At 32.4% G+C, this 14,004-nt stretch overlaps 1 protein-coding gene across 1 annotated transcript; it reads left to right on the top strand.

Annotated features, from left to right (window-relative positions):
• The first annotated feature begins 3,425 nt into the window (after positions 1 to 3,425).
• LOC117687228 (uncharacterized) lies at positions 3,426 to 10,543 on the top strand. The gene is made up of 6 exons (XM_066085945.1): positions 3,426 to 3,651; positions 4,181 to 4,450; positions 6,582 to 6,749; positions 7,876 to 8,061; positions 8,808 to 8,910; positions 9,286 to 10,543. Exons 1-6 carry the CDS (start codon positions 3,426 to 3,428, stop codon positions 9,476 to 9,478), a joined length of 1,146 nt encoding a protein of 381 aa, XP_065942017.1. The 3' UTR covers positions 9,479 to 10,543.
• The last annotated feature ends 3,461 nt before the right edge of the window (positions 10,544 to 14,004 follow it).

Consider the following 14,004-nt stretch of genomic DNA (forward strand, 5'->3'; position numbering starts at 1 on the left):
AATAGAGCCAATTTGTCACGGCATGTTGGGGAGATGTGATTTCTCTTAGCTTTTTGATTTAAACTGAATATAGAACTAATTTAAATTCCGAAAAAGAATCATGTACATGTAGTTTATAATAGTAAAAAAATAAATATATAGAATCTCAAAGCAGTGTGTGAATAATCGACCCGCCTTGAAAAATATTCTCTAATTAAAACGCAACCTGTACGGGTTGGTTGCCAATGAGCAAGTAATGGGTACAGTTTAGACATTTTAAAAAAACCCACTTAAATATGAAAAGTATAATATCCGTATAATGAAACTGATACTGCTATTTAGTCCTGTGAACATAGATATATTGGTATATGCCACTCGACCCATCTCGGCTTTACAACAGAACTGCAACGTGAAATAAAAGAACCTACCGTTTAGTTAGTGTGAAATAGAATATCGGGAAAAAATACGATGTTCTGGAGATCTTCGCTGGCCAAGGTTTTCTGATCTGCACCGCGTCTCACAAACCCTTCCCATATCGTTCTATCAAAAGTCGGAATTTTTTCGCTGGATTTTGATTGGTGTTTACTGAAACCGTTCGACCAATCAAAAAATGAAAAGCATACTGTTTATTCACGAGTGTCTATAACACAATTACCTCAAAACCCTTATTTTTCTCGCTTTCCGTTTAAGCCTTCATAATGCATGTATTATTATGGTGCGATAACAAGTACACCAGTTGTTTATCAACAAAGGAATGCGCTCTTAGATTGAGGATTTATCAACTGTTTACCGCTGCCAGTCTTTCACCTTTCGAATGAATAAGATCTACATGATTTTTATGTAAAATTTCACATTATTCCTATTCTTTCAACTTGTCAGTATCATTGTCTACAGAGGCTGCCATTTCTGCAATTGATACGTATATCGTACGGCATCTTTCATCATTTGGCTGATTTAAAAATCGGAAAAGAGATAGGAGATCACGTGACGAAAAAAAAATACCGACTTTTGATAGCACGATATGCCAAGGGTTTGTGAGAAGCGGTGCGTATTAGAAAACCTTGGCTAGCGAAGATGTGGAGATGGTGATAACAATTATCTTTTATTTTGGTAATTTCATATTGTGCTCATTCTTATTCTTCATTTTTTTATACTTTTTCTGGAATACAAAAGTAACACATTTACTGGCATTTAGAATATTTTGTTCAATATTATAATTATGGAAAATATGCCCGAAAGAATTATGCAACTTCTAGTTAATACAATTTTTGATTGAAGGGAGTTATGGATTCTCTAAGCACATGCCATCACAGATTCAAATGTTTGCCTTCTATTTAACGAATTAATAAAAAAAAACTCGTACAATACATAATTTTCCAACAAGAGGTTTCTGAAACAATAGGCTTCATCTCTCATTTTGTATCATATAATTTTTGGTGTGTTTGATGGGGTCAACTCATTCCTCTTTTAAATGTTTTGTATGTTTTTAATGAACTTAAACTATGAACTTAAACCCATAATATAACAGACAATGGCTATTTAATAACTGAATAATTACATTCAGAGTATATTTCCCCATATGTTACTTATCATTTGCTATTTGGGACGTTTAGTTTTCATTTAACACACGGTGTATGAGCAGTTGTGAATGTCATCCGACACAGTTTCTGGCACTATATTTTTAGCCGCGGATGCGCATTAAATAAGATGATTTATGGCTGTTCTATTTACTATTTATATGCCTGACAAAGAGCGTTTATAATGGCTTTAAAGCGACGATACATTAATATTTCATACAAATACACATAACAAATGTACGAAATGAGTGGTTTTTGGGTGCATGGTCTAAAGTTTTATAGGACCGACGATATCCAATATATTCAACGCGTAATTAAATCAGATGTACATTTATTGAGTCAAGATCTACGCATGGTGGCAAGAGACTAGTTGGTCAAAAGCTTGTTTGGATAATAAGTGACAAGCTATAATTTGATGAAGGTGGAGTCTGCTCATTACTAACTCTCCAGTCATTGGCTACATTCAAGAATATATAGAACTCAAAAACACTTGCCCGACTGTATCCATGGCTTTTTTTATTTGAAACAGCGTCAATTTCACATAGAGCAGTTCTCTGGTACAATTTAATATACTAGAAATGACAATCATACTTGTACCAGTAAATATATGCTCCAACGTTATATTTCTTTACATAATTTCAATACTTACCGGTATCCGTTACCATATAACTTTCACTAATTGTTCATAATTATGTAATCGCCAGGAAAAATGTTTTTAAAATCGGAAAATATGTATCTGTACATTTATATTCTTATGTCATGCTTTTAAAATTATACAAGTGCGACATCTTTAAACAATGAAAACAATTTCCTGTCATTGATCGTTAACATAGAAGTGGTGATGAAAATTCGCCTACAAGAATGAATGCTTTTAGAATGATTGCTTTATCCTGGACTTTATTTGTTAGCTTCCATGGTTATGTTTTCTGCTATCATGGTAAAGTGATTTTTGCTCACAATGTCATCATATGTATGATGAAGTGTTGCTTTTGTTTTGGTTTTAGATGTACATTTTACTTTACTTTGACTCAGTTTATCTAGGGTTTGTATCCACTTGTAGTAGACTGTCTAGCTTTACTGTGATAATTAGTAAGCTTTAATGATATCAAACGCCTGTTGGATTTGAGAAGAACCATCATGTTAAGATGCTATTAAAAAGACCCAATTACTCATATTATGTCTATTTGTATTGTTAATAATATTTTCCATGAATTATCTTACATTAAAAAGTAAATAATATCCTTTGTCATGCGCGAATCAAGAAGGAGAAGGGGGTTAGGGGGTCCGGACTCCCCCCCCCCCCCCCCCCCCCATGTAAAATTCAATTTTTTTAAAAATTACAGTATAAAATTACCATAAATATGCCTCGGACCCCCCCCCCCCCCCTCCTCCCCCGGCAAACTCAAATAACCGTCTGACCCCCTTGATAAATTTTCTGGATCCGCGCATGTTTGTACATACGTGCTAAGGATATAAACAATATATATTATGCAATCAAAGATTTACATTGCAATAATTTGATACCATGTCGGAAGATGAAGCTTTGATTCGGTGATTAATACCATAGCTTATTAACGATATACAATGATTGGATTTGAATCAATGAATTTGTGCGAATTTTCTAATTCATATAAAACTGCGATTGCATTGCGTACTGCTGAATTGAGGATTTGAAATACTACAGGAAGAGTAATGTTGCGATGTTATTATAAGTACATTAGTATGTTCCTGGGAAATGATGGCAATAGAGGGAGTAATAGTACATTGTTCATAGGAATTGGAAAAAAAAATGAATTTCAAACAATATTGTTGATATTATTGTAATATTACAATATACTATTATATCGTTGTATATGATTCATATCCTACATGGTATTTTTTAAACAAGAAAATCTCAGTAGAAGACCCACAACAGTACTCACCCAAAGTTCGACCTACAATGCACAGACAGCATCAATTGCTAACGATGGCGATGTTCAGACTGATGAACTTCATTGTTCTCATACTGCGCATAATCACACAAAGGCATGGCTACAGGTGGACTTTGGACAGCCTTATATGATAAACAATGTTATAATTCATTATAGAAGAGAAGGTACCTACATGTATAGCATGATTTTAAACATACACTCTTAACATTTTTAAAAAATCCCTATTGTGTAGTAATTTTGGTTTTAAAGTAATTTTCAAACCACGTGCTTGCAGTTGTTAGTGTATGCCTATTTAAGGATCTTATTTGTAAACAAAATTTGGGTAATTTCAATATATGAAACTGTTAGACAAAATATAAACAGCCACGCTACGTTTTCGTGTAGTTTTACATAAAAAGCAAATGTATTAAAATTAACTTATTTTATATAAGGTGTTTTCTTGTTTTATTTAAAACAAATTTTTCATTTATCTATTGTCTTCATGACATTTCACCAAAGCATATCGATTTGCCATGCTACTAAACAGTACCACATATATCGTGAAGGGGAATCAGGTTTCTTCCTATATATAAAAAAAAACAAAAACATTTTACTTAACAGCTGCAATTTGGGGGTTTTTTTTGCCTTATTACGGATAATGAATATATTGATTTTAGTTGTATCACTCAGGTGGTCTTTATTTCTTTTGAATAGGCGATGAATCATCGTCTTGGAAGCAGTATCGGTTCAGGCAATTCTATCTAGATGCATCAAACAATTCAGCTATACAGACAACGACGTCACAAAGAACCCGTTGTTACACCGATAACACGACTGCCCCAGACTTACCCCCAAACATAATCGACATACCTTGTAAACAGACAGCTAGATACGTCATTGTGGAGACCACTTATGACGCACCTGAAGATGATTACCTTGATGAACACGGAGCGATCCTTGAAATATGTGAAATAAAAGTATACGGTAAAGTTAAAATTCAAGTCAAAATTTAAGGAACTAATAACGACCACTTGTAATATGAATGAATATATTACACTGTACCATTTTTGACGAGTTCAAAGATATACTATTGCTGTCATTATTTTTCATTATGCTACGAAAGTCATCATGGAAATTATCAGATCAGAGTGTTATAAATAATAGTTCAAATTCAAAATGTTCATAAGTATTAAAAGGTAATAGTAATAAAAACTGTGGCCATCACATTTTGTTATTGAAGTTTAATATAATTCTATATTATATTTCACAATATTTTGATCGACTCTTGCAAATCTGTTCAAAATGCGTGGATATCGATCTTTCATCACTTCTCTGTTTAACGTATTCAATGTAAGATGAGGATTTATTGAATCATTTTAAATTACTTTAATTTGTATTGTTATATAAGAGTTAAAGGGAATGAACTACAGTAACATGACTGACAAAATATAAAAAAAACCTGCAATTTTTACCTTAAACTTTTTTGAAAAGTTATACTCCCTTCAATTTGATTTTTATTTTGTCAAAATATCTGCAATAAATGATTAATTTTGTTTCATGTTTTAAGAAGAGGGTAAGTTTATGCATATATTCGTCAGGAGATTGGTATGGATTTCACGTTTCTCTTCACAATACTTAATAGTATATGCGATGCCTATAGACTTCTAAGTGATATTCAAGGTGCAATCATTTGGACGATAAAATAAATTTTAACGGAAGACAACTACGTTAGTTGGAAGAAAAAAAATTTGTTATTTTTATGCAGATTGCAAATGTATAAAGTCATAAACATAATACAACCTTATCACTTCATAATGTTTATAGCATACCATATTTTAGTGAAAATATTTAGCAGCATTCTAGCTTTATTTTGTCCAAGTGACAACACTAAAAAAAACCTTTTGGTTTACATTCTGATATCACAACAATATATATTTACATCATTATTTGTACGTAATCATAAATTTGCGTTTTCCTGTTTGTATATCAGTGTATAATTGATAGCATGGAAGTTATGTTATGTAACTTTGACTCGAAGTCTAATATAATACGGACACATCCCTTCTACCATGCATATTACAATAAGTACTTAAATAATAACTTATTAGCACTCTACTGTAACGATCGGGGGAATATAGTTTTTATTGCAGTTTTTTTTTCAGCATTTGTGCTCAAACGTCGTTTTCCATACTTTTTTTTTGTTATTGTTTTGTTAATTAATTTCATATTTTTGTCCTGCTTTATAACGAAGCCCTAAAAATATTCATGATTTTTTTTTCCTTTTTAATAAACATGAATATGTACGTGTATTTATGTAGTAGATTTTTAAATGTAACTCTTCTTCACAATTTGCGTTTCAAAAAATCACGATGCGAGAAGAGAAGACAGGACTTTTTCGTGCAAATCCTGCTGCATCATTCCTTTTTTTTTTAAATCGTATATATATATTATCTTATAAGTACCATGTCGTTGCATCTATTTACTTGATTAGACCCAAAGTTGGAGAAGAAAATAGTTTTAACAAATGGATTTTCATTGCTCATTGGAGATATCCTTTAATAAATATATTTAACTGAATTTACTCCACACCTATTTAAAATCAGAAATTGGAGGGTTCCGGTAGGGGACATTTATATTTTGCAACACTCTCAGAATGTTTTGTCTCACTGGAATGTATCGTTAAATAAGGTAACAGTTAATATCATTGAACTTACATAGTGTAAACATATTATATTTGACGTGTATAATATTTGGCGGAAATTAGTTTTTGAACAAGTTGGCGTGGATTTGAATCAGCGTATTCCTCTATGTGACTATTCTTATACATGTATGCATTGCATTTGGCGATGCACTTGATTTAGCAGAAACCGCATTCCGCCAAACAGACTTAACAGAATACACACCCAAATATAGAACGTTTACAGTACAACACACAGTGTGCTTGAAAAAAAATTTATATGTAAGGGTGTCATGCAACTTGCAAACATAAGGTTAACTATGCGATGACTCTGAATGTGGCAATTTTTGGCGTCGAAAAGGAGCGTTGAATAAAATATCGCAATATATATGTCTATAAAATATGTACATTATGCTTGCATTATTGTATCAATTTGAGGATGTGGGAAAACCAATGGGATTTGTATAAAGGGATGCACACCGGGACAGCATGGGGACACGTGTGATGAAACATGTAGTCACGGGTGTGCAGGAGGAACGTGTGACCAACAGAAAGGAACCTGCAGTGCTGGTTGTAAACAAAACTGGACAGGGCGTCTATGTGATGGTAAGTACTCTGATGAAAATCGAAAATACATTATATGATATCCAGTTCAAGATTAAATTAATCGAAACTGAGAAAAATCAGCACAGGGCAATATTTTGTTCTATAAATTCATGTATAATTTAACAGTATCACATCCTGTACTTAAATTCTTTAAAACTCTGTTATGACACGTTATATTAAAGCAAACATATGAAATAGAATGTACTTATCTAAGTATGACACATACTCATTTTGTTATATTCATATGTTTATGAAACTGTTATTTTCTGAAGGATAGAGGAAAACACTAAAAAACAGGAAAGTCTTAACGAATTTTTTTAATGTTTTATCAAAATGCAATTAAGCTATAACATCAATCTAAAATGATTGTTTTTAAGTCCTAGCACATTATATTGGTTAGAAGCAGTATAGCTATGTTTCCAAAATATAAATTATATTTATTTAACAAAATGTAAAATTTGTAAAATATTTGATGAGTTTTATTTAGTTTTAAATCGAAAAAAAAGTCGTTTTATTCATTACTCTGTGTGGTGCTACATGGTGTAATTTGTAATTGATTGTTCAAAGTAATTTCACACATTGAAGATCAGAAGTGTTTTTAATTTATTTGATCAGTTGAGTTGTGAATTACCTAGGTCACTAATTAAACGTTGTCACTGCTGCATGAAAGTTTTATCCCAGCAGACTACATTATATGAACACTATCTAAAAGATCATTTAAAAAAAGATCATTAATATTTAGTTTGACCCACTGAAAGTGATATCAATGAAACTTTTATTATCAATAGTTCCCCTTACGATATTCCTCCCAAAAAAAAAGAGGATAAAATATCATTTAAAGTACAAGTTTAACAACAAAAAATGTTTACCCTTCCGCATCGTGCATGCAGGCGTCCATGATAAACACTGAATTGTGAGAACATTCTGTGTATTTTGATTTTATGATCTGTACAATCACATTCTAAAAACAAACGATAGACATAACTGGCATAAACTCTTCTAACACATATCACCATAAAAATACACTTTTGAGAAACATTTAAGAGATTACATATGATATACATGTATACTAGTTGTTTTTGTTGTTAATAAATACGATTTTTGTGTTCTTAAATTTGTTCAACAGTTTGCGACGCGAAACATTACGGACCTGCCTGCTCTATGGAATGCAATATAAATTGTTTAAACAATACCTGCAATGATGTAACTGGTTCTTGTAAAGATGGCTGCGCGTTTGGAAAATTTGGAGATTTCTGTAACAAAACTTGTGATGAACATTGTGTCTCTTATTGGCACGAGGATACCGAGAAATGTAAGCATAAAATCGTTAAAATGAAAGAAAAAAATGGATTTTTCTTAAATCTGATTGGTTTTTTCATTATGGATAGATATGTATATCTTATATTTAATTGTACATGTTTCTTATTGGCACGAGGATACCGAGAAATGTAAGCATAAAATCGTTAAAATGAAAGAAAAAAAAATGGATTTTTCTTAAATCTGATTGGTTTTTTCATTATGGATAGATATGTATATCTTATATTTAATCGTACAACCTCTGAAAATAATATAAATACAAGTAATAATGATTCATTTATTATTTGAATAATATCGGATGACCAATTATGGTCAGGCGTAATCAAATCTATTATTAAGCACTTCGGGCTTCATAGGAGTTGATCACCCCTGTCCGTATTTAATTACCCCATATTATTCAAAGAATGGGTCTTTTTCTATAAATAAAACAGGAAAAAACTTATCAAATTTACTTGTACAGAGTAAAATGCTTTTAAATATGGCGTATCATCTTTTCCGGCAAACCATACCATGTTTATGCATACACGAATCAAGATTACGCCCAGGGTGTGGATGAGGAGGAAGGGTCCCAAGGATAATTGTGTTTTCTTTAATATATATAATACAAGTGTTCGTTAAAAAAATCCGTAATAAAGATGTGATATATTCCATAGTTACAAAAAATATAAGATCAGTACAATCTGTATTTGTTAAACTTGAAACATGTAAAAGTACTACATGTATTTTGTCCTGTCTTTACAGATAAGAAATTGAAGGAATCGCATTTGGAAACCCTGTTCATTTTGTATGGGATGATTGCAGCTCTTTGTGTTAGTCTCATTGTCAACGGCTGCATGATAAAATGGTATGTTAACCAGACACTTACATTCCATATACAATTTCCAATATATATTTGGGAGTGCCATAGGCGAGATTTGGGTTGAAATCAAAATGTTTTGGTAATAGTACACACCTACTCCTATATGTGGTTTATTTACCTTGTACACTACACAACCAACTCTGCTTCACTAAAAATCAATCTTAAGAAAAAAATGTTTATCAATCAATCTGTCCGTAGGTCCTGAAAATATACTTTAATTTTCCTGAATTAATTAATTAATGAATGAAACATACTTAAAAAAATCGATACAAATACACTTGAGACACGATGCATAACAACAAACGTTATTAAGATATACTTTTTATATCATAGTAAATATATTTGAATTGATTGTTGCAGGAATTTAAGACGTGACCAATACAAAGGGCAAGACGTGAATCAAAAGACGATGAATAAAAATTTTCCTCTTCAGGATTCCATCTCACCCCAAGATATATATGATACAGTGGGAGACGACAAAAAATACGAAGATTTGGGTCATCTCAGTGGGTCGTCTCACTATGATCAACTTGAATTGATAAAACCTAGTTAATTGATATTCATTTGTAATCAGAGAAATAATGAGTATGTTTGTTATAAAATTAAAGCAAACTAATTTATATCATGAAAATCAAGAATCAATTTCAATGAGAAGATTTGCATGTGTAATAATTATTGATTTTGATTGGAGTGTTCATATACACGGACTTTATGGGTTTCTTTTTTGCTGCACAATAGAGAACGCTTAGTGTTAGTATTTTTAAAAATATGTATTTATTTGAGGGTTTTTACTTTTGCAAATAGCATATTTATTGATTGTTAATTACATTGAAGATGATTTTGTACCATTTTATGGCCGTAATTAGGCTATAAACTAGTGCAATAAATACTTTGAACAGTTGGTGAAAATGAAAACATTTAATATACATGCATATGCTTTCAAAAGATAATATTCAATATTATTGTTAATCCCTGTTTTGGGTATTTTTAATGTTGGTTTATTATAATAGATGATAATAGTGAATAGTCACATATTAAGATGCATACATTGTACATTTAATTTTCAAACATGTATTATAAATTTTGCTGTTTCTGTATATAATTGCCAACTGTATATACGTTTCCAGGATCATAATGTAAATTAGCCTAGTTATGAGCTAGTAATGAGCTAAAAGATTACTTTTTATTTTATAAAAATGCTTGCTTTGTATAAAGGCCTTTATTAATAGCTCAAAATAATTTATGTCCATCTTGGTACATGTACTCGTTTGTATATTTTTCTTTCAAGTTTTGTGTATACCCGTATCGTTTAGCACCATGCATGCAGATGTATAGACGCACAGTCTTTTTCTATTTACGGTACATTAATTATTGTATTCATACGGAAAGGTTTTGCGAAATTCAAGTTCATTTTCAATTTAAAAAAAACAACAACAGAAAAACATGTGGCCCCAAAACAAATGCTTCGTTATACATAAATGTGACTCTAAGAAACATCCTTTAAAGGAAATGATAAATTGACGAGAATGATGCAAATGTTCTTTTACTTCCTTATCCTAATTAAATTGAGCATTTTATATACTTATCGTTATTAATAAAGTGTGGAAAAGAAGTGATACGATGGGTCAAATCAGTGTTAACGGTTATCTTTAATAAGCAAAAGGTCTAAAATTTAATAATAATTTTTTAAATGATATTTGACGGGGTTTTTTTAAACTGAAACTGACATTCGCTTCAATCTTGATAAAGTCATGGCATCTTTACACCCATCCATGTGTGGTGTTTCTCTTATTAAATAACATGCAGTGACGCTGGTATTTTTGACAATCGAAGGAGAAAATCTCATCCGAGTTTCATATCCGGCACTGGCAACATAGCGAAATTACGTGTTTATTTGTTTAAGTCTGACGATAACCTCGTCAAATTTTGATCTTCGCCCGTACAAGATCAAAGACATTTTTTGCTTATGTGTTGCTTAGAAATAAGGCAACTTTTATTTGCGATATTGTAAAGCATGTGGTTATTTTATTAACTGTTTGGTTAATACATATATTGTCACAATTTTAAGTTCTAGTTCCTTGAACATATAAACAAACGATATATTCAAATCAAATTTCTTTAATGGACATGCACATATACAGTCAATACACAACAATAAGATTTAGCTAACGATTTCAAAACAAATAAATATTTGCAAGGACAGTTTATGCTTGTATTATCAAAGACGAGAAAGCAATTGTGTAAACGACAATTTATCAAATATATATCAAAATGTATGACAAACTCTCAAAGTTCTTTGCTTTCATGAAATCAACTTCAAATGATTAACAAAGCCTTTCTCTTGCAGTCTGCGCAGTAATTATTCATGAACAATAACGTCACATGGCACTTTGTCATTTCGCCCCGGTTAAAACAAGTTCGATGGCATGGACATTTTTAAATTAATATTAATTCAAAATCATCATATAAATATCATATTTCAATTGTATGGATAAAATTATTTGTTTCTCGTACAAGAAGACCTTTCCCCATTATGTTCAATTGACGAGAAAAGTTATACACACTGATTCTGTAATGATTCCTACTAAAATCTATTTCGATTTTGGTGTAATTTTTATTATTGATTTTTATTTATTTTTAGTATCTGTAACTCATATTAAATTTTCATAGCAATCACTATTGTGGTTAAAAATGTAAATGATTTCTTTAGCAAAATGTACACGATATTTGTTTTAGTGAAGTAGATAATACAATCCAACCAAAACGGAACCGAACGTGTGGTTGAACGAGATGACATTAAGCAGATAGCGTGGATAGGATAACTCGGGTAAGAATATACGAATAAATAGGGTCTTAATTAACTTCCGTGTTTAGATTACATGGATTTTCTCATGTAGACAACTAAAAGACTGGTAGAAAACGGGTTGCTTTATCAATGAATGAGCCTGTTGCTGTTAAATCAATTTTGGAGAAAAAAAAATGGAAAAAAAAATAGAGAGAAATCGAAAAAAAAAAAATAAAATATACAAATACCATTTTAAAATTTGTAGCGTAAAAAAGTGTATGAATACAGCACATGTTTACAAGGTGATATTTAATTTCTCTGTGAAGTTTGATACTAAAGATATACTACACTACTGTTCATTTAAAAAATAAACAGCAAATTAAAACGGTCTTCGGGATATGATCGTTTGATGCGTGATCTTATTCTCTGAAAGGTTTCACAGGACTTAATTACGTGACAAACCAAGTTCAAAGCCCGGTCAACTTTTAACATTGCTTATTTATTGTTTATTTTGAGTAGGGCAACCTTGAACCTTTATGCCAAGTGGTAATTAGTTTGACCTCATTAAACGTCTTACACATATTAAAACGTTTTTGCTTCTCTAGAGGTTTATAGAAGAAAACATATTTGGAAATATAAATACATGTATTACATCTATAATGTACATTAACGTTATCGCTATTTAAAAAATACATGAAACAACTGAAACCAAATCATGCCTTTTTTGTTGCCTGCTTTGAAAATTTAAATGTTAACTTAAAGATCTTTTTCACAAATAATGTTGCTAATTAGATTACAATCAACATCATTCCACACACCTCTGTCACATATTCTGACACAGTCCTCGGCACTGGTCTGGCTGCTGGGTTCTCCTGACGGCGAATTTACGTACGTCACATTTTCTTTGTTCGTCCATTGGAACTCGCCCTCTATATCCTGGTCATTGGCACCAATCCATGTCTTGCAGCAGCGCCAAAAGTCGGTGTCACAGATGTCTAAATGTTAAGAAATGAGAGCAATCACTTTTTAAATATCGAACGCAAGGTTATCACATCAATATTTTATGTTTAAGCATTACCGGAACCAAACAATTATCGAATACAGCGTTATTGGCCATATTGATTAATATAAAAAAACAACAATCAAACAGTAATACACTAGAGCAACTATTTCAATTTTGAAGTAATCCGTTGATAATTAACGTTAGGGTTACTGTAAAAAAAATATTCTATTTGCGTGCGATAAATCGCGAACGGGGGCCGTCGTGATTATAAATTACCGCTACGAAACAGTCCTCAAATGCCTCTGGTGTATCATCCGCAGACAATCTTAATCTTGATTGCTCGTGAAATATTTTCCTCAATTATCAACCTTGGGTTTACGAGGATATGGAAAATTCTGGGACGAGGAGGGTTATTGCTTACCTTGGTGCATTGTCGGTAACTGTCAACGCTTACCTTGATCGATTGTCGGTAACAGTGTCATCGCTTACCTTGGTCCATTGTCGGTAACAGTGTCATCGCTTACCTTGGTCCATTGTAGGTAACAGTGTCATCGATTACCTTGATCCATTGTAGGTTACGGTGTCATCGCTTACCTTGGTCCATTGTCGGTAACAGTGTCATCGCTTACCTTGGTCCATTGTCGGTAACAGTGTCATCGATTACCTTGGTCCATTGTCGGTAACAGTGTCATCGCTTACCTTGGTTCATTGTAGGTAACAGTGTCATCGCTTACCTTGGTCCATTGTCGGTAACAGTGTCATCGATTACCTTGGTCCATTGTCGGTAACAGTGTCATCGCTTACCTTGGTACATTGTCGGTAACAGTGTCATCGCTTACCTTGGTCCATTGTCGGTAACAGTGTCATCGATTACCTTGGTCCATTGTCGGTAACAGTGTCATAGCTTACCTTGGTTCATTGTAGGTAACAGTGTCATCGCTTACCTTGGTACATTGTCGGTAACAGTGTCATCGATTACCTTGGTCCATTGTCGGTAACAGTGTCATCGCTTACCTTGGTACATTGTCGGTAACAGTGTCATCGCTTACCTTGGTTCATTGTAGGTAACAGTGTCATCGCTTACCTTGGTACATTGTCGGTAACAGTGTCATCGATTACCTTGGTCCATTGTCGGTAACAGTGTCATCGCTTACCTTGGTTCATTGTAGGTAACAGTGTCATCGCTTACCTTGGTACATTGTCGGTAACAGTGTCATCGATTACCTTGGTCCATTGTCGGTAACAGTGTCATCGCTTACCTTGGTTCATTGTAGATAACATTGTCATCGCT

This window comes from Magallana gigas, chromosome 1 (assembly GCF_963853765.1).
Source record: "Magallana gigas chromosome 1, xbMagGiga1.1, whole genome shotgun sequence".
Lineage (NCBI taxonomy): Eukaryota > Metazoa > Mollusca > Bivalvia > Ostreida > Ostreidae > Magallana > Magallana gigas.

What these genes read in the sequence shown, in the direction of transcription:
- LOC117687228 (XM_066085945.1), top strand. Translation starts at nt 3,426, where the DNA reads ATGGTATTTTTTAAACAAGAAAATCTCAGTAGAAGACCCACAACAGTA. An exon ending in GACAGGGCGTCTATGTGATG is followed by an intron (nt 6,750 to 7,875) that starts GTAAGTACTCTG and finishes TTTGTTCAACAG; the next exon opens with TTTGCGACGCGAAACATTAC. An exon ending in GCACGAGGATACCGAGAAAT is followed by an intron (nt 8,062 to 8,807) that starts GTAAGCATAAAA and finishes CTGTCTTTACAG; the next exon opens with ATAAGAAATTGAAGGAATCG.